The sequence below is a fragment of the Mizuhopecten yessoensis genome, unplaced genomic scaffold, assembly GCF_002113885.1.
Source record: "Mizuhopecten yessoensis strain PY_sf001 unplaced genomic scaffold, ASM211388v2 scaffold9739, whole genome shotgun sequence".
Lineage (NCBI taxonomy): Eukaryota > Metazoa > Mollusca > Bivalvia > Pectinida > Pectinidae > Mizuhopecten > Mizuhopecten yessoensis.
The window spans coordinates 206396-228812 of NW_018408198.1; the positions used below are offsets into that span (position 1 = coordinate 206396).

General features: G+C 36.0%; 2 protein-coding genes across 5 annotated transcripts in view; one reads left to right on the top strand and one right to left on the bottom strand.

Moving 5' to 3' along the window:
- Positions 1 to 1075: 1075 nt before the first annotated feature.
- LOC110458756 (COMM domain-containing protein 4-like) lies at positions 1076 to 20155 on the bottom strand. Its single transcript, XM_021510648.1, has 9 exons — positions 20063 to 20155; positions 19550 to 19621; positions 18698 to 18763; positions 17473 to 17512; positions 8742 to 8861; positions 7857 to 7937; positions 7045 to 7106; positions 2145 to 2259; positions 1076 to 1150 (listed from the first exon to the last, which is right to left on the bottom strand). Exons 1-9 carry the CDS (start codon positions 20063 to 20065, stop codon positions 1107 to 1109), a joined length of 603 nt encoding a protein of 200 aa, XP_021366323.1. The 5' UTR covers positions 20066 to 20155; the 3' UTR covers positions 1076 to 1106.
- A 41-nt stretch (positions 20156 to 20196) lies between these two features.
- Positions 20197 to 22417, top strand: part of LOC110458755 (50S ribosomal protein L9-like) — a 58256-nt gene continuing 56035 nt past the window's right edge. For 2 of the 4 annotated variants that reach the window (XM_021510647.1, XM_021510646.1), the window contains exons 1-2: positions 20197 to 20304; positions 21999 to 22124. In XM_021510647.1, the coding sequence (XP_021366322.1) occupies positions 22011 to 22124 (114 nt within the window). In that variant the 5' untranslated portion in view covers positions 20197 to 20304; positions 21999 to 22010. The remainder of the gene's footprint in view (positions 20305 to 21998; positions 22125 to 22417) is intronic. The other 2 variants (XM_021510644.1, XM_021510645.1) reach the window with 2 other exon arrangements.

The following is a 22417-nucleotide window of genomic DNA, read 5'->3' on the forward strand; positions in this document are numbered from 1 at the left end:
AAACCACAAAATTTTAACCCCACGAAAATAAATGATTCTACAGTATACAATATTCCATACATTCATATCAATGTATGAATAATGTTATCAGATACATTTACATCAAATAAATTACAATAATTACTATTCACTGTAAAGGTGGACATTTTTACATTTTTCACATTGAGAAAAAAATCAAGCAAATATGTATTGTTTTTAGGTAGACCGAATATCATAGATTTTAGGTATATAGAATAAAAATCTCAGAGTCATTGCAAATGCAAGTATTTCCACACCAAAATCTGTTTAAATGAGTTGTGAAATTTTCCCGTCCTCATAATTATGACCCTTACTGTTGCAAGGACGTGAAACACCAAACAAACAAAAATGATAAATGCAGGGGAAACAACTCTGAATCCTCCCTGTTTCCCCTTCATCTGATTCAACAGTTACAGCACCTGTTCGAGGAATGACAACATTGGTGATAGATAACTCATTCACCCCTGAAGACACATTTGAAATCTTCCAATACAAAGGTTGGAATGGTTTATTATAAATGTTCAGGGGTGAATGAGATAATAAAGGATGCAGAGTACATGTTTCATTGGAATGTGGATATATGTTCAATGAAAGTTTAAAGCCCAATATTGAAGGATTGTACCGTGTGGACCAAGTTCTACCGCTTCGGTGTTGTAACGACTGTTTTCATTAGTCAATTCTATTGCATCTGTGTTGTAACGACTGTTTTCATTAGTCAATTCTACCGCTTTGGTGTTGTAACGACTGTTTTCATTAGTCAATTATATTGCATCTGTGTTGTAACGACTGTTTTCATTAGTCAATTCTACTGCATCTGTGTTGTAACGACTGCATTCATTGGTCAATTTCTATGTACAATTGCCTGATGACATGCACACATAATATGTTACAGCTGTCCCTCGTGCTTACACATAAATATGATCACAAATGTCCGGGAGTGAAGCATTTGACGTAGTAGAATTGAATTAATAAACTGTTGCGAGTATATTACAGCTAACTTTAGACTTGTATCCTAATTTCCAGGATGTCGTCTTATTAAAGTTTTTCTGTTGTTCACAAGTAATCGTGTACGCTAGCTGTGAAAACCATCAGGACGATAGGGACTCCACAATGGTGTTGGCTTGTTTTAATTCTGAAACACAAATAAAATTTCTTTTGTTAAGTATATATGCTAGTGTTTTATTTATACCTTTTTCACACAGCGAGTCATTTCCTATAAAGATCAATGTAAAATATCAGTATTTGACTCGTGATTAAATACACATTATGATTTGTGAAAGGACACCTGGCTGAACTTTACCTAGATATTGTGTGAAGTGAAAGGCAACCTCACTCAAACAGAACACAAAGTTTGATGAACTTATTTAAAACACGAAGAAAGAATGACTATATATTAATACATTGATGTTTACCATAACACTGACTATATAATAAAACATTGGTGTTTACTATAACAGTGACTAACAGCTTAGTTGAACGTTTACCATACTCTGACCATTAAGGGAGTGAAACATTGATATTTACCATAATGCTGACTATAAAGTAAAACATTGAACTAAGGCTGAGTAAATCTTTGGTGTTTACTATAACAGTGACTAACAGCTTAGTTGAACTTTTACCATACTCTGACCATTAAGGGAGTGAAACATTGATATTTACCATAACGCTGACTTACCGTTGTGTAAAACATTGATATTTACCATAACACTGACTTACCGTTGTGTAAAACATTGATATTTACCATAACGCTGACTTACCGTTGTGTAAAACATTGATATTTACCATAACGCTGACTTACCGTTGTGTAAAACATTGATATTTACCATAACGCTGACTTACCGTTGTGTAAAACATTGATATTTACCATAACGCTGACTTACCGTTGTGTAAAACATTGATATTTACCATAACGCTGACTTACCGTTGTGTAAAACATTGATATTTACCATAACGCTGACTTACCGTTGTGTAAAACATTGATATTTACCATAACGCTGACTTACCGTTGTGTAAAACATTGATATTTACCATAACGCTGACTTACCGTTGTGTAAAACATTGATATTTACCATAACGCTGACTTACCGTTGTGTAAAACATTGATATTTACCATAACGCTGACTTACCGTTGTGCAGAACCCGGAACTTCTCCATGGAAACAGTAAAGGAGACAGGTGATGTGGCCCCGGTGTCCGGATCCTTTGTGGTCAACTGTAACTGGACACACGGTGTGTTCACATCCTAATACAGATAGAAAAGAGGGAAGATTTTACATCAGGAGATTATCTTATTTAAAAACTAGAATTATGTCAGTGTGACATTAAGCCGCTCACCACTTTAAATTTAATTGCTTCAGTAATATGTTGAGCATCAATATCTACTATAATACCTCAGATATTTGTTCTGTATTCTGCTAATTGAAATCAGGTCATGTGATGATGTTGCCTTTGGAATTTCCAAAATCAATCGCCTCTTAAATGATGCATTGTTGTAATTTTCATTAATTAGCATCCTCCAATGATGTGACATGAGCATTTACGTGCATAATGGCAATTGGTGAATGGATAATAAAGAATAGGTGCATTTGTGCTTGTGAAAAGAAAGATAATTTACAGTAGTGGGAAAACATGCATGGAGAAAAGAGACATTGTACTCCTTTTAATTTTATTTATTTTTCATTCATATTAATAATAATTATTAATATATGAAGTGACTTTATTTACTGTCATTGAATATACAAAATCTCACAAATGTTCTTGGAATATATTTGAATTATATCTCTCAATGCGACTTTACCAACTTAAGAGTTATTTCCCTTACACCGGATTGGATAATATTTTGACACAGCGCAAATTCTTGTCAAACAGCAGCGGCAGTTGTGTCATGTTCTTAAATTGTTACATTTTCATAAATAAATACACCAGAAAAAGCATGCTGTGTTACAGGAATGTTTGATAAGCATACACAATTCACATATCGTCTCGTCTCAAGAGCCATTACCGTTATCAACCTAAGCACGATATGTCATATTACGTTCCTGTTTGAAACATCAAAATAAAGGTTATACTTCATCACTCATACAGTTTATAAATATATATATTTGCTTCTTCCTTCTACAGACAGCGTCAATGCTTGACAGGCTTCACATGTGCTTTTTCGAATCATATGTGTTTCACATGCGTTAACCTCCTCAGACCTCAATCCGAGTTGCTAAAACGCTCAAACCCAGTGCACGAATTTCACCACCACAACACTCGTAGAATGCACCGGAGATAAACATTTTGTTTTCAGCAATTATTTAAAGTATGGATTATTATTTGGAGAAGAGTATCAGAAGACTTTGTGTAACCCACAGGTGAGTGTCAGAGATTCTACTCTCTATTTACGATAACGAAACTATATAGCGGAAGCATGCAAGACGGAATTATGCGCATGCACCCTGTAGGGAAGTGGGTTCGTCATTTCGTTCTCTGGACAGAATTCATAAGCTGCTCGGCTCTCGCCAAGAACGGCTTAAAAAAGGTTCAGAAATTTGATTTTCAATAATAATCATGATAAACATTGGAATGTCAAGATCAGGAAAAAAACACTCTTTAAGTCTGATGTCTATCTAAAAACATCAAAAGCATTAGACAATTTTCTTAATATAACCCACTCCCTACTGCACTGGGTTGTTATGGTTACTCACATTTTGCTCACTTTAACTCACTCCCTACTACACTGGGTTGACATGGTTACTCACTTTTAGCTCACTTTAACTCACTCCCTACTACACTGGGTTGTTATGGTTACTCACTTTTAGCTCACTTTAACTTACTCCCTACTACACTGGGTTGACATGGTTACTCACTTTTAGCTCACTTTAACTCACTCTCTACTGCACTGGGTTGGTATGGTAACTCTCTTTTAGCTCACAAGAACTCGCTGTGTACTACACTGGGTTGGTATGGTAACTCACCTTTAGCTCACTTTAACTCACTCTCTACTGCACTGGGTTGGTATGGAAACTCTCTTTTAGCTCACTAGAACTCACTCCCTACTACACTGGGTTGTTATGGTTAGTCATTTTTAGCTCACTTTAACTCACTCCCTACTACACTGGGTTGTTATGGTTACTCACTTTTAGCTCACTCTCTACTACACTGGGTTGGTATGGTAACTCTCTTTTAGCTCACAAGAACTCTCTGTGTACTACACTAGGTTGGTATGTAACTCACCTTTAGCTCACTTTAGCTCACTCTCTACTGCACTGGGTTAGTATGGTAACTCTCTTTTAGCTCGCAAGAACTCGCTGTGTACTACACTGGGTTGATATGGTAACTCTCTTTTAGTTCACAAGAACTCGCTGTGTACCACACTAGGTTGGTATGGTAACTCACCTTAATCTCACTTTAACTCCCTCTCTACTACACTTGGTTGGTATGGTAACTCACCTTCAACTCACTATAACTCACTCTCTACTTCACTAGGTTGGCATGGAAACTCACCTTTAACTCACTAGAAATCACTCTCTACAACACTGGGTTGGCATGGTTACTCCCCTTTAACTCACTAGAACTCACTACTCACTTTAACTCCCTCTCTACTACACTTGTTTGGTATGGTAACTCACCTTTAATTCACCAGAACTCACTATCTACTACACTAGGTTGGCATGGTTACTCACCTTTACTCACTAGAACTCACTGTGTACTACACTGGGTTGGTATGGTCACTCACCTTTAGCTCACTATAACTCACTGTGTACTACACTGGGTTGGTATGGTATCTCTCTTTTAGCTCACTAGAACTCTCTGTGTACTACACTAGGTTGGTATGTAACTCACCTTTAGCTCACTTTAACTCACTGTGGACTACACTGGGTTGGTATGGTAACTCTCTTTTAGTTCACAAGAACTCGCTGTGTACCACACTAGGTTGGTATGGTAACTCCCCTTAAGCTCACTTTAACTCCCTCTCTACTACACTTGGTTGGTATGGTAACTCACCTTCAACTCACTATAACTCACTCTCTACTTCACTAGGTTGGCATGGGTACTCACCTTTAACTCACTAGAACTACTCACTCTCTACTTCACTAGGTTGGCATGGAAACTCACCTTTAACTCACTAGAACCCACGCTCTACTACACTGGGTTGGCATGGGTTACTCACTTTTAGCTCACTTTAACTCCCTCCCTACTACACTGGGTTGTTAAGGTTAGTCATTTTTAGCTCACTTTAACTCACTCTCTACTGCACTGGGTTAGTATGGTAACTCTCTTTTAGCTCACTAGAACTCACTCTCTACTACACTGGGTTGGTGTGGTAACTCTCTTTTAGCTCACTCTCTACTACACTGGGTTGGTGTGGTAACTCTCTTTTAGCTCACTAGAACTCACTCTCTACTTCACTAGGTTGGCATGGTAACTCACCTTTAACTCACTAGAACTCACTCTCTACAACACTGGGTTGGCATGGTTACTCACCTTTAATTCACTAGAACTCACTATCTACTACACTGGGTTGGCATGGTTACTCCCCTTTAACTCACTAGAACTCACTCTCTACAACACTGGGTTGGCATGGTTACTCACCTTTAACTCACTAGAACTCACTCTCTACTACACTGGGTTGGCATGGTAACTCACCTTTAACTCACTAGAACTCACTCTCTACCACACTGGGTTGTTATGGTTACTCACCTTTAGCTCACTCTCTTCTACACTGGGTTGGCATGGTTACTCACCTTTAATTCACCAGAACTCACTATCTACTACACTGGGTTGGCATGGTTACTCACCTTTAATTCACTAGAACTCACTATCTACTACACTGGGTTGGAATGGTTACTCACCTTTAACTCACTAGAACTCACTATCTACTACACTAGGTTGGCATGGTTACCTTTAACTCACGCTCAACTACACTGGGTTGGAATGGTTACTCACCTTTAACTCACTATCTACTACACTGGGTTGGAATGGTTACTCACCTTAACTCACTATCTACTACACTGGGTTGGCATGGTTACTCACCTTTAACTCACTATCTACTACACTGGGTTGGAATGGTTATTCACCTTTAACTCACTATCTACTACACTGGGTTGGAATGGTTACTCACCTTTAACTCACAAGCACTCACTATCTACTACACTGGGTTGGAATGGTTAATCACCTTTAACTCACTATCTACTACACTGGATTGGAATGGTTACTCACCTTTAACTCACTTTCTACTACACTGGGTTGGAATGGTTACTCACCTTTAACTCACAAGCACTCACTATCTACTACACTGGGTTGGAATGGTTCCTCACCTTAACTCACTATCTACTACACTGGGGTGGCATGGTTACTCACCTTTAACTCACTATCTCCTACACTGGGTTGGAATGGTTATTCACCTTTAACTCACTATCTACTACACTGGGTTGGCATGGTTACTCACCTTTAACTCACTAGAACTCACACTCTACTACACTGGATTGGCATGGTTACTCACCTTTAACTCACTAGAACTCACTATTTACTACACTGGGTTGGCATGGTTACTCACCTTTAACTCACTAGAACTCACGCTCTACTACACTGGGTTGGTATGGTAACTCACCTTTAGCTCACTAGAACTCACGCTCTACTACACTGGGTTGGAATGGTTACTCACCTTTAACTCACTAGAACTCAAGCTCTACTACATTGGGTCGGAATGGTTATTCACCTTTAACTCACTAGAACTCACTATCTACTACACTGGGTCGGAATGGTTACTCACCTTTAACTCACTAGAACTCACGCTCTACTACATTGGGTCGGAATGGTTATTCACCTTTAACTCACTAGAACTCACTATCTACTACACTGGGTTGGTATGGTAACTAACCTTAAACTCACTATAACTCGCTCTCTACTTCACTAGGCTGGCATGGTTACTCACCTTTAACTCACTAGAACCCACGCTCTACTACATTGGGTCGGAATGGTTACTCACCTTTAACTAACTAGAACTCACGCTCTACTACACTGGGTTGGCATGGTTACTCACCTTTAACTCACTAGAACTCAGGACGTAGTCTACTCTCCACCTCACTGCGTCAACATGGGACACTATAGTAAAAAGAAAAAATCCAATTATAACAACAGGTAAGATTTCTATGGTTTTAGTACTGTTCTGCCCTACTTTTCTCACATGGTCAATCGCACAATAAAAAAAAATGATTTTGAGATTATGAACAATGTATGCTACCAATTTTTAAAATTCTTATAACATTTTACTCCTATTATTTTTCTATCTTGTGAATTTTTTTTATTACAAAAATTAACAAAATTAGAAATAATTTCTAGTGAGTTCTTGTTGGTAGGCTATATCTTTAATACTGGCAGTTACTTATTTATAAGATTCCCTTGTATTTTACTGGGGAGTTTTTGTCAAGTGTTATGTGTATGAATTGTGAAAACTTACCAATTTAGTAAAATGAAAAACAAAAATTGACTGAGATGTGGAGTTGCTAAAAAAATATTAACTAACAACACAGGATAAATATATTTCTCATTAATTTGTGGCAAGAAGTAGTCCATCACACAAATTTAAATATCTTGTGAACTGCAATTCATGTATATTTAAGCAATGCACTCATGGCTGCTATTCAGTAAATGCCAATTCCGCTGAATATGCTACAAGTTCGTAATTTGAAAATCAAAGAATTGATATATTTATTTATTATTTTCATATTATTCCCGACAAGTGATTGGCCAAAGGTGTATCACGTGTCCACCGATAAAAACTGTATTAACAGATGCATTTCAGTTAGAGAAATGATAACAAAATAAATACAGGTGTGATTCCCGGATACTTACATCGTAGACTCTTCCTCCTGAAATGAGTTTGAAGTTTGTCCAGACCATCGCTGTACGACTTACATAATGCTGCGGTATGTTCTGGAATCAATAGAAAGTCAATGTAACAGTCACTTATATCAGAAAGAACAGGGGAGGTAACCACGTAGTCTGTACTTTTTGTATCATCAGGGGAGATAACTCTGTCATCTGACCTTGTTGTTACTTTAGGGGAGGTAACCTCGTAGTCTATCATTCTTGTTACATAAGGGGAGATAACTCAGTCAGCTGACCTTGTTGCTACATAAGGGGAGGTAGCCCAAGAATATGTTCTTATTAAATATGGAGCAGTAACCCATGTATCTGTCAGTGTTGTTAGAAAAAGGGAGATAACCAAGTAGGATTATCCAGGGGATACAAACTAGTAGTCTCACCTTACTTTTGAATACGGGAAAATAACCAAAGAGTTTGACCTTGACCATTTTCATTTATTACAATCCAAACGGTTGACCTGATTGGACCAAAGTTGTTTGTTTATGAAATAAGGTCGGACCCAGTTATCTTATGCTGCTTTCAGGTGAGCCTTGACAAAGCATAAACATTTGCAGGTCTGCCAGGATTTATACCCGAAAATGCTACATTTAAAAACGGACAAACCAGCCGTCCCGCATTAACGAACAGGCCCCCAGTTCTTATATAAAGGGAGATAATCCAAAACTCTAAACTTGTTTGTTATAAGAAGCAAACATAACTCGGCAATCTGACTTTGTCGCTATTTAAATACAGATAACCCAGCAGTCTTTCCTTGTAATTACAGAAGGAGAGGCAACTTCGAAATGCATGTTACTTTACTGTTTTAATTGAATACTGACAATTATCTGCTCTTGCTGTTTTAGATAAACATACCTTTTGGGAGACCTAGCTGCTGCAGTTCATTAGACAAGGATTCGCCATCAATGCCGTATTTGGCAGCACTGGAAAGCACAAAACTCAAGGCTGCCAAACTGGCCTTCACATCACCCATTTCTGAAACAACATTGCCATGTGTTAAATTGCCTCCAAAAGTCATAAAAATTGGTGTATATAGGAGAAAGAGAAATGCATGGCCAGAATGGGGTTTGAACCTGAGAGCCTCTGAACTCTAGACGGGTGTCTAACAACTGATCTACCTGGTCGCCGATGATCCACCCAGTCCAGTTCCGCTGATTTGTATGTAATAATAATAATATACAAAATCTGATATAGCACTCTATCTAGCTAGAATAAGCCACTCTAAAGCGCTTTACAGTACATAGATATACAATTAATACAATTAGCATATACATTAATCAATATAATTTTGGGGAAGTCGCAGGAGCAGCCTTATCAGGCGCTAACTACTAGTCATATGCCACCTGGCTAATATCTCTTAATGTGTGTATGTGTGCTGCATGTGTGCTGGAGATGTATTGTGTTCTGTTTGTAATGGGACCGTGCTTCCAACCGTATCATTTATAGTGCCACCTCACTTGAATGGCCAATGCTACAGCACAAATACTGCAACATCCACCCCAGACCATTTTATACTCCACCTTGGTTGTTGGGAGTTGGTTGGGCAGGAGAAAAGCACTTTCTCTGAATATTCATGCATACGACAACTTCGGGGATTGAACACTGCCTGCCTGTGGTAAACAAGGGGAAGTAACTTCCACATCACTAACCTCACCACAGAATGTCAGCAAAACTGTCTGGATATGAACATTGTTTTAACCTAGCAGTGGCTCGATGAATTTTGCAAATATAGTTATAGTGTACTACTGTATACTGTAAACTGGGATTTTTTTTATCTCCGTAACGAGGGCTAATTTATCATTACAACAAACATAAGTGAACAGCAAAATAAACATTGTAGTTAAATGTGAAGGGTGGAGTTTTTTTGTTTTTTTTTATTTTATTTTTTATTTTTATTTAAGTTTTATTGATATATAAAACAACAACAACATAAACGTCCACTCACTCACATACATTGTGATGCCATTACCTCAATCATAACCATCATCATCATCATCATTACCAACATCATCATCATCATCATTACCAACATCATCATCTCACATACATTGTGATGTTATTACCTCCATCATCCTCATCATCATCATTCATCATCAACATCATCAACATCATCATCATCATCATCATCATCATCATCATCTCACATACATTTTGATGTTATTACCTCTATCATCATCATTATCATCATCATCATCAACATCCATCATCATCATCATTCATTATCATCATCATCATCATCATCATCATCATCATTCATTATCATCATCATCATCATCATCATCATCATCATCATCATCATCATCTCACATACATTGTGATGTTATTACCTCCATCATCATCATTATCATCATCATCATCAACATCCATCATCATCATCATTCATTATCATCATCATCATCATCATCATCATCATCATCATCATCTCACATACATTTTGATGTTATTACCTCCATCATCATCATTATCATCATTCATCATCAGCATCATCATCATCATCAACATCCATCATCATCATCATCATTCATTATCAACATCATCAACATCATCATCCTCCATTCATGTATGATGAAATGATTTCATATATTATAAGTTGCATCACAACATTAACACATACATAATCGCCCTTACTCACACCCACCCATACACACACTCTTACATACAAACACAAACAAGTAAGGAATCATAGAATCATAGAAATGCAAAAAAAAATGAAAAGCTACTAAAAACTGTAAACTAAAATTACATGAATCAGTTCAGAGAGAGAGAGAGAGAATAGAGAGAGCGAGAGAGAGAGAGAGAGAGAGAGAGAGGGTGGGGATGGACTATTATATTTTTGAGCTCAAGCTTATGAATGTATGGATAAGTGTAATAGAAGAAAATTATTGATTTTATAATTCATTTCCAAAGCCCAGGAGACAGCTATCAGAATATTATTTTTACAAAACAAGAAGTTTTTCCCATTTTTTCCATTCCTTTTCAAACTTCTCTCTATAAGTTTCTCCTTTGCTATTTGCTATAAATCTTTGTATATTATGGTAGTCTTTTATTGTGTTAACCAATGCATTTATATTTAAGGAGCTATGAAGACAACGCATTTTATATACATATTGTTTAATTATAATGAGTATCTCATTATCAATTCTACCATTAACATTTTGTGTAAGAAATCCAAATAAATAAGATTCTTTATTAAAATCAAAAGGAATAATGAGTGCATCCAAAAGAGTTTCAAAACTAATAAGAAGATTCTGAGTCTCTTGACATTCCCATAAAATATGGGTAATAGTTTCAATCTCAGAATTGCAAAGTGTACACATAGGAGATACAACTATTCGAGTTTTAAAAAGGAAAGAATTTGTTGTCAGAATATGGTGATTTATTCTATACTGAAACCACTGAAATTTTGTATTAGTAGTTATAGCAAAGGGAAGCTTAAAAATCTGATGCCAAGAAAAGTTACTAAAATCAAAGACTCTATTCCATTTCTTCTGTCCTGATGGAACAATGTTATTTTTTACCAGGATACTATAAAAATGTTTGGAACCTTTAGACTTTTTAAAGAATGGTTCTAAGTGTGTAGGAATAAAAGGACATAACAGTCTTAATTTAGGAAAATCTGGATTAGAGTTGAAATGTTTTACTGCAGAAAGAACACTGTGATATTGGAGAAAATTAGTCTGTATTTGATAAGTTTGAGTGAATTCTTGAACTGTATAAAAGGAACCAGAATTATAGTCTTTAATCAGGTCATTTATATTAATAACTCCTTTTTTATACCAATCCTTAATGAAAATTGACCTTCTATCAATAATAATTTTGTCATTATACCATAAGGGGGTCTTCAAGTATACCTCATTTTTGTTAATATTAATTTCATTTGCATGATACAAGTTTTTACAAGCTTTCAAAACATCAGTCCAGAACTTGTTTTTACATTTTTTTTCACATAGCTTTATATAATCTGAACCACAATTTGCCAACATGTCTATATTAACATATGTTTTTAAAATTGCTTGCCATTTAGATGTACATTGAAATATTCTTCTAATCCAACCTAATTTGAGTGAGTCTATAAAAGTTTTGATGTTGATCATGTTTAACCCACCATTAATGAAGTCTTGAATAACAACTTCTCTCTTTACTTTATCCACTTTACTGTTCCACAAGAACTCATAAATTATAGAATTCAGTTTACAAAGAAACTTTTCCTCTGGATTTGGCAGCGAGATAAATAAATGATTAAATTGTGAAACCAAAATTGATTTTATTATGTTTATTTTACCAATTGGTGTTAATATTCTCCTTTTCCATGATCTGATAAGTGATTTAAGTTTTGTTATTTTTTTATCAAAGTTCAGTTTAGGTATCTCATGTAAATTAACGTGAAATTCAATGCCAAGAAGTGTGAAGTTTTCCCTACCCCATTGTAAGTCGAGTTCTGGAAGGAATTTATCTGAGCTAAATTTTTTATTGCCAATCCAGACCACTTGAGTTTTTGAAATATTCATTTTCAATCCTGATATACTTGCATAGAAATTAAGTTCAGTAATAGCTTCCTGCAGTGATCTTTCTGTACCATCAAGTGCAAGTGCAGTGTCATCCGCATATTGTGATAGAAGTATAGGACAGTTATCAACATTAATACCCTTAATTTTATTATTGTTTCTTAGTTTTATAGCTAAAATTTCAGCACACAGAATAAATATATAAGGAGCAATCGGGTCCCCTTGACGACATCCCCTTTTAACTTGAAAAAATGAAGACAAATTCCCTCCCTGATTAATTACAGCACTAGCATTATTATGTAATGTTTTAACCCAGTTTATTATACTATTTCCAAAACCAAAAAAACATAATACTTTCTCAATAAATGCCCAGGACACCGAATCAAAAGCTTTTTCGAAATCAATCATTAGAAACATACCTGGAATATCATTTTCCTCTGCATATTGCATTACATCATATATCAGTCTAGTGTTTTCCCCTATATAACGACCCTCTAAAAACCCTGTCTGATCTTTATCAATTATTTTATCCAAAACTGTTTTAATTCTGTATGCTATTGTACTAGAAGCTATTTTATAAACAACATTTAGTAGTGTGATAGGCCTCCAATTTTTTATAAAATGTCGAGGTTTATCCCCCTTTGGAATGCATGAAATAATTCCTTGACGTTGTGAGATTGATAGATTTCCTTTTTTATAGCCTAAATTTATAGATCGAACAACAAAGTTACCTAAATATTTCCAAAAACACTTATAAAATTCAACCGTAAAGCCATCTATGCCTGGACTTTTATTATTTTTCATACGTCTTAACGTTTTGCCAGCTTCTTCCAATGAGATTAGGCCATCCAACTTTTCAGAATCATTTTTACTAATTTTAATCACATTATAATGTTCCAAAAATTCATTTAAATTTACATCTGCTATGTTATTATCAGAATCATACAGCTTTTCATAAAATTTCTGAACTTCTTTCAAGATGTCTGCCTGACTTGTAATTGTTTTTCCATTATCTAATTGTAATTTAGGTATAACTTTAGAGGTAAAATTTCTACTTTCCAGACTGAAAAAATAGCTTGTAGGCTTCTCCCCCTCTTCTATCCATTTAGCACGAGATCTCACTATACTACCTTTAATTTTATGTTCCCTAATTTCCTTTAATTCTTTTTTTTTTACTTCTAAATCAACAATATCTATTTCATCTTGTTCTTCAATTGCCTGAATTGTCTTCTTAAGATTGTCTTCCCTAACATTTTGTTGTTTTTTCCTAAAGGATGAATAAGATATACTTTTACCTCTAATTTGCAAAAGTAATGTTTCCAGAAATAATTGATCGTCTATCATAAACTCAATCACAGCATCTGAAATGTTATTTAAATTATTTAAATTATAAACTGGAGGACAGTATTGCGCTTTCGTCTCACTGATACAAGTTTTAACCATATTTAAGTACTCTAGTTCCTGTAATAGACTATTATTGAATTTCCATACTCCTTTACCAGGTATAAATTCATTAAGTTTCAAAGATATTGTAGGGAAAGAATGGTCAGATCTATAACCAAATTCTATTTTGGATTTTTCAGTACTAGAAATAAAGTTTTCAGATATTAAAAAAAAGTCTAAGCGAGCTTGTTTAAGTGGGCTACTTTTCCTCCATGTGTATCTTCTTAAGTCTTCATTTTGTTCTCTAAAAATATCTACTAGTGAAAAATTATCTATGATTTCCAAATTTTTTTCTCTAGCTTTAGGATTGTTTACATTTTTATAATTTTTATCATAATCTAATTTAGGATTTAAAACCAGGTTAAAATCACCACAAATGATAATATATCTATTTGCAAATTCTTCAATAGTTTCAAATAGAATATCATAAAAATCAGGTTCATCCTTATTTGGGCCATACAAATTAATAAGTGTAATTCTAAAAGTCTCAATTTCAATATCTAAGGCTAAAAAATTGCCCGTGTTTTCTTTTTTTTCTTTATGCACTTTAAATTCGAAGTTATTTTTAAAAAGAATAGCTACGCCTCTAGCATTTGATTTAAAAGAATTAAAGTAGCACTGAAAACCCCATTCACTTCTTATAATATTTTCCTGTTCTGTAGTAAAATGTGTATCTTGCAAGCAGAAAACATTACCACTTGTCGACCTAAGATAAGAAAACACATCTTTACGCTTAACTTTGTCTCCCAGGCCCTGATTATTAGCCGATAAAAACTGTATCTGAGCCATAGCTGTGACTTGAGAACGAGTTTATTTGATCCATCCCGGAAATAAATAGAGGAAAAGCAAAGACCGATAAAGAAATTAAAAGAAGAAGAAAAGAAAACATAAAAGACAATGATAAAGTGGTCATTTCATAGAGACTACTGCCGACAGCACACAGTCTTGAGTTATTTCTTGTTTATGATAATAAGAATACCTGGATAGATAACCATGCCTGCAGATGGGGTTCGCCGAAGACAGGAAGTAATACCACACCGGAAGTAGTGTAGTAACTATCGGATGGGATAGACTGTTTTAAAATTCCGGAAACATAAGGGAAGAGAGGGGAAAAGAGGGGAAAATGGAAAGACATAAGAACCCTTTTTACAGCGAAATAATATGAGTATACGAAACAAATATCTAATGAAATAGTAGGAACATACATATCCAATAACTGATTGGATTGTAAGGAGCGGTATAGCTGAAGCTTTTAAACTTATCAGACAAAAAATCCGGAGACGTCGGTGTACTGTATATATTGTATAAGAGAATTTTTAAGATATATAAGCATGTCTATAGATATACATATGTATCAACATATACAGGTTTTTTTTTCGATATATATATATAAAAATAATAATTTTAATTAGTAGTCAATCAACAAGATAGATAAATGAAACTTGTATAGACTTACCGACGTATATGAATAATAGATCCCATACACAAGATTAAGCAAAACACTCACTGTAAATTTTCCAAAAGAAATGACACAATCACAGATATACAAATTTACACACACTATCCAAACACTGTCGTTATATCGGTAAAACCAGGGTAATTCCTGGCGGCACCATCGTGCCTAGTCCATTACCGATCACTATGCAATAAATATACATTTACACAAAGTTGGAATCTTCCTTAAGAAAATTGTCTGTGAGTGGTGTGCCAAACTGGAGCCTTCTCTTTCTACCATCAGTCAGTATAGCGAAAAGCTTACCGTCCGTACTGTACGAGTTCTTCACACACTGAAGCTTATACGCGTCCTTGAGGATCTGCTGGTTGATCTTCGTGAGATCCTCAAACACCGTATATCCAGTTTTCTTCAATTTATAGCGGGCTTTGATGACCTCGTTCCTTTTTCGTCGATGTGTAAACTTGACGATGATGTTTCTCGGTCTTTCCCGGTTGAACTTCCCAAGAGGGTGAGCAATGTCAATGTCCCCCTTGGTGATATCCACCTCAAGTTTAGAAGACACAAAGTTCACAAATTTGTCCACACATTCCTCCACAGTCTCTGAATCAGATGTGTCCTTCAGTCCGTGTATTCTGAGTGAGTTCTTGCGGCCGTGTTGCTCCAAATCGTTATGACGTGCCTCTATAGCGTCCTTAGAACACTGGAGATCACCGTATTGAGTCTCCAGGTTTCCAATAGTCAGCCGGAGATTCTCATTTTCCATTTCCAGTTCGAACACTCTCCCTTTGAGTTCTTCAACCAGTTCTCTATTTTCCTCTCGTATGGTTTCTTTCAACTTCTTCATCTTGGAATCAAAGTCTGCCTTTGTTATGAGCGTAGTTAACAAGGATGTAATCTCATCGAGTCTGTCCTCAATATTCTTATCCGCTCCCCTGGTCTTAACCCCGGCTGCTCCTCCCATACTGTGCTTTCTGTTGGCCATGGTTTCCACTGAGTATTAATACATATATATCAAGTCAACATATACAAGTCCATGTAGTTAGAATAGAGTGTGCTGTGAGCAGTAGTCACTAGGTAGGGTGTCAGGCCATTGTCCTAACTCAAAACGTCCAAAACACACATTTCCATCAAAAGTTCAAGAAAACAGATACTGATAAGGGATAAACTATCCACTTATGAGGTATGTAATCCAAAAATTATACTTCAAAACGTGTAATAATATATAAGAAAAACACTATTTTGTCGGAGCTCCAGTCAAAGGACTACCCAGGCCCAGCGTGACCTTGACCCAATTCTGTGAAGGGTGGAGTTGATAATGAATTGATTTCCTGGGCGAAGGGTGAAAGTTTGACTGGGCCAGAATTTCTGTGTACAGTACCTAATATCCAGTTTTAAATTTTTGACTCCCTAACTTGTATTTATACCCTGGAAGAAACAGGTTTTACGACTTTTTATTTGTTTGGATGACTTGTCCAATTTTTTATAGGAATTCCCGGGATTCACCCCTAATGAACATACTTACATTACTTTGTGAAAAACCCACTGTTCCATTTTGGTATTCTAATGTATATTTTTTTGTAATGTATGGTAAAGTGTTTGTCTGTCTCTTGTTAAAGGAGCGGACTGCTCCGGAAATTCAACTTCTTTTTTTCCACACTGTCCACATCATTTCGTGTTCTAGTATGGGTATATATACCCAGTATGTATAAATCAAACAAAACACTGAAGACTAAATCTCACTAGTACTTTCACCAATATTGAGGCTCTTCAGGCGATTTGAATTTATTTGTGACCTCCTCAATAGAGTACACATACTTAAGACATTGAAAATAATAATGTCATATACAAAGTACACATATTACGGTCGTCTAGAAATTTAGACGTCTTAAAATATGTATATGTTTCATTGGCGCCTTGTACCGAAGTACATCCATTATAATCATTTTACAGGCGAGTGCGCTATCCACCGCGCCAATTATATGCGTGAATGGACTTTGTATAGAAATAATGCAAACTAGCGATAGTCAGCCTTTTAAGTTTCAGCAGGGCCGTCCGCACCCCTGGTTATGCACATGACAAATTATCCAGTGGTCACCCTCAGCCCCCCTATGTGTGTGTTATTTGATTTAGGTTTAAATAACGGTCTAAATATGAAAATGCATTTTGAGTACACGATACTTACCAAACTTTGCATCGGACGTCAGCTTGTAGACTTTCTCATACTGAAATAAAACGAGGAAACAAGAATATGAACTCTACATTAGATATTGTTCCAGGTATAATAAGACAATTCAGCTTTATAGACATATACATACCGAAGACAACCATTACAGTAAACTACAAGGCTTATCTCCCTTTATCAAAGGGATAACACTACTAATTGACTCTAACAAACAGTGAAAGTGAAGTGACAGTATATATCTATTTGACCATATTTCAACTAAAGTAAAATAGAAATAATTAAATAGTTCAGTGATTCGATTAATGCCCTAATGTCTACCCTTACATTTTCTAAAGGTTTTTAGATAAGCACTGTGAAAGAAATGCTGTCTCTACATGTAGTTTTTGAGGAAATGTAACTTGCAGGCAGTCATCCATCAAACTACTGACCTCGCTCGAACTAGTGAGGGGGTCCCCGGGTTATAGAAAAGCTAGCTTGCCAGTAAGGCAGTGTTTTTCTTTCAAATTCCTTAGCTGTTACACTATTGTGAAATATATAAGTTTGCCTGCTTGGCTTCATTTTTGAAGAGCCAAAGAAATATGAATTATTTTGTCCAATATTTTAAAATATTGTTATATACAAAAAAATATATACTACAGTGACCTTTTGTTTGTTTACAGAGTCACAATGTAAAACTATACTTCAAATTAATTAAATTATTTGCAAATACTTTCATAATTGTTGTAAAGTGAATCAAGTTTATATAAAAAAAGATTTGCCAAAACAGAAACAAACAAAAATTGTTTTGGAGAGATGCTCCTCTGGTTTGTCAGACTTGGTAACATAGGACTCTGTTAGCTTATATATAATCCATATTACATTAACTCATTCACCCCTGAAATTTCATAATGAACTATTCCAACCTTCCAATTGGAAGAGTTCAAATGTGTCATCAGGGGTGAATGGGTTAATGGTCTTCTGTTACCATTGACATAGAAAGCAGTGGTGAATGGAGAAATAAAGTTTCCGATTCTACATCAATATAAAACTAAATACAATCTAACTTGCAACCTTAATGATAATAATAATAATTCAAGGTTCTTATTTACAGCTGAGTTAAGACTGGAACAAGCAAAGTAAAGTATCTTGTTCAAAGATACATGACAATGACGTGACTCGAACTTGCAACCCTTCGGTCACGAGCTCGGCGTCCTACCACTAGACTACCGTGCCTCCAACATCTTACATCAATTCCTTCGTCCAGAAGATCCTTTATGACTTGTATACAAAGCAATTTCATCTTCACTGATGTCTGAAAATGAAAAACAATGTTTTATTTTATAAAAAATAATCTGGCATCAAACCTGAAAGTTCCTATAGCTATCCATCATGTACAATTTTTGGAGAATTAATATTATGGGTATAGTAATAGGATGGTATAAAGGAGAGAGTTTAGACTCATAAGGACAAAGGATGGGCAACATGTATTAACTCATTCACACCTGAAGACACATTTGAACTCCTCCAATTCATAGGTTGGAATAGTTCATTATGAAATTTCAGGGTTGAATGAGTTAAATCTAATATAATTGAAGATTTAGGTTCATGTGTTGCGTCTGTGCATTTATGCAGGGATAATCCTGGAGGGGGGCCATTGACCACTCAAAACTGAATTGACCCTTCCATGATCCATTTATTTTTTAAATTTTACATAGAATGGCACCTCTTAATTTTGATATTGAAATTTTGTTTGTTAAAAATGGCCAGATTTTCCCTGTGTTTGTGTGTGTAGGGGGGGGGAGAACTGATGTAAGCGGAACTTGACTTGGTCTATCTTTAATTGACAGCCATGGCTCAATTGGTGAAACGTGTCTAGAGTTTGTAGGGTCCCTGGTTCAAGTCCCAATCTGACAATACATTTCTCTTTCTCCTGTACAGAAGGGTGTTGCAGAGGGTCATTAACAATAGCAAACATTTCTCTTCTCAATATTTCTTTCATCTCAACAATTGCTTTATGTGTGTCGTTCAAATAGCATCAACATTGACATTCAACATAATGGTCTCTTCATTAACTTTATTATACTTGCAGCTGTCTTACCATTCGAGCCAGGATACTGATTTCAGCCAGTACCCAATCTGGGCAATCTAAATCTCCGCAGAATCGGAACCTCTGCAAAATAATTATTAACACATATCAATGGGTTTTTAGCTCACACATTGTATTTCTCTTGATATCATGATTAATTTGTGACATTAAGCAAATATGATATAAAGCGAATGTGATATAATTAGATCGATTAGATAATCTTAATGCATATTTCTTGTCAGTTTTGGCCTGAAACATCATCACGCACAATCAACACTGATCCACAATAAACGAAAGCGATCCTCGTGACAAGCCATTGTAACTGTCAGCTATCATATGAATATGGGGTTCTACTGAGTACTGTACTGATGACTATTATTTACTGTCTTTCTAACAATCATTAACAGCACAATGAAACCAGAGAAATAAAGTTAGCGATGTGTAAAACAAATTCCTTAGTACAGCACCATCTACGTTTTAACTGACATAAACCGGTGAACTAATTCGGGAACACCCACTACCTACCATCTTTGTTTTGATGTACCGGAAAACTGATGATGAGGCGTTTTGATTGGATAAAATAAAATATTCCCTTCTCTGAATTGTCTGGATCTTTAGAATGTTTCTTTTCTAAGGAATATCGGTGTGATGCAAAAGCTTATTATTGATATCGGTCTTGATTGAACTTGAACCGTCCGCACATTTTCTTCCATGGACTGGATGCTTCCCGATCGTTCAACAGTTCGTTAGTAAGCAAAGGGACACAGGTATTGCTTTATTCATGCCAAGTACTTGCGCGGACATGTATGTCGGCTGCTCAACTTCTATTCCGTCTAGATTCGGAGATTTTACCTGCACCGTGACTTCTAAAAAATGGTGTGGTAACGTTACTAGCCTCGTCTACCATATACACCATTAATATAAATAAGGGCCGTTTTTGTTTAAACGGTTAAACCACAGGTTAAATCACATAATTGTTACATTTATCAACGGAAAAACCGGTTGTTCAGCATAAACGAACATGCATGCCCAAGGTTGCTAACAGTTTCCTGGAGCAGTCTATATCGACAGGAAAATAAATTTTCCTTAATTTGTTGATTGATTTCCAATATATCATGCAAGCCAATTTTCGGTAGAATTCATGAAACATCTGTGCTGTTCCCACGATGACACGCTGAATCCCTAGTGGGTAGCCCAAACGCACAACATGTATGCTAGTCAATGCCAGTACAGTGTTTCTACAATAGGAAACAATCTTAGGTGTAGGCCATCTCACATTATCATGTTGGAAACCCGAGTCCAGTTTTCAAGATGGCCTGAGTCAGAGAGTGACAATAGGAAATCTGAATGGAGACAGCCGTTTTCTCTGTCTTTTGTGACCTCAACGATCAGCCTGTATGCTATTCAATCTATGTTTTATGAAGTCTACCAAAAAATATACTGCATGATATATGGTAAATCATATATCAAATTAAAGAAAAATCATTTTACTGTCGACCCAGAGTACTGCTCCCGGCATGGTTTTATGAACTGTTATGACAACATCGCAAGTTTTCGTGAACAGGTTCATCTGAATTACTAGTGGGACAGAGTAAGCAACTTTGTTTGTATCATGGGTATGTTGACAGACAAGGCTAGTACCTGTGACAATATACATGTAGTAGGGTATGGCAGACTGTTTTATAGTGTTGTTCCTATAATAGATTATAATCGAAAAACAATCTATTGTACAACCAATTCAAATTAACCAATAGATAAATTCATATTCGATTTATCGGTTTAAATGTTGCATGCTATTTTCTGTTGATATCTGTCAGATTTACTCTTGTGTAAAAGCATAAAAGACTGTCAAATCTGTTCAAACTCGGACAAAGATACTAGCGAGGTTAATAGTTTTAGATATTTATTCAAAACATAAACAGAGCTAGCATTTCTGTCGATTCCATTTCAGCTTAACCGGCTATCCGGAAGATTACATGCACCATACTAACTGCTAGGGCAGTTATTTTCTCCTTTGAATACTTCCCACCTGCAATAATGATTCCGTAACATACTCCTTGCGCTATCTTTTGACCATTTGGCAACTTTTCGCTTCGTAGCTGACACGTTACGACACTTTTCTTTCGCTTACTTCATACAGCCAGTCATTTTGTTTACAAAGGAATGGTGTGCTATGCTCATGCGCTAGTAGAGGGAAATCCCTGAACAAAACGTTGGTCAGACAGGTAGAAATACCGATGATTTTCTTAGATTTAATCATTTTTATGAATCTATTTCAGCCAAATCCGATCGTTATTTTCCATAAGGAGTCTCACTTGATATGTTTATGTAGTATTTGAAAAAAAGAAAAAAAAATGTTAATTCACCGTGATGCCCCTTTAATATTGGACTTAACAGTTTGAATAACTCTCCAACAGTCACAAAGATCCAGGTGTTTACTAATGATTTCATTATTTTTCAGATAACTGTGATCATGTTTCGTTCTTTACTACAAAATGCCAAGGTGGTGAACTCACTGAGCCTTCAGCCTTGTCCAAACTGTCTGCAGCGATTGATGCCGACCTCCCTTAACTCTCAGCCAGTCAGGGTAAGGCTTAAATATTAAATAGGGTGCTCATCAAGGTTTGTCACTGATCCCCACCTCTTTAACCTCTCAGACAGGAAGAGTAAGGTTTGTCACTGATTCTCGCCCCTTAACCTCTCAGACAGGAAGAGTAAGGTTTGTCACTGATTCTCGCCCCTTAACCTCTCAGTCAGGAAGAGTTAGGTTTGTCACTGATTCTCGCCCCTTAACCTCTCAGTCAGGAAGAGATAGGTTTGTCACTGATTCTCGCCCCTTAACCTCTCAGACAGGAAGAGTTAGGTTTGTCACTGATTCTC

Excerpts from the sequence above, each read along its gene's own strand:
- LOC110458756 (XM_021510648.1), bottom strand. Across the intron at positions 7,938-8,741 it reads GCAGCTAGGTCTCCCAAAAG|AACATACCGCAGCATTATGT; the intron begins GTATGTTTATCT and ends TATTGATTCCAG. Across the intron at positions 1,151-2,144 it reads GTTCCGGGTTCTGCACAACG|AATTAAAACAAGCCAACACC; the intron begins GTAAGTCAGCGT and ends TTTGTGTTTCAG.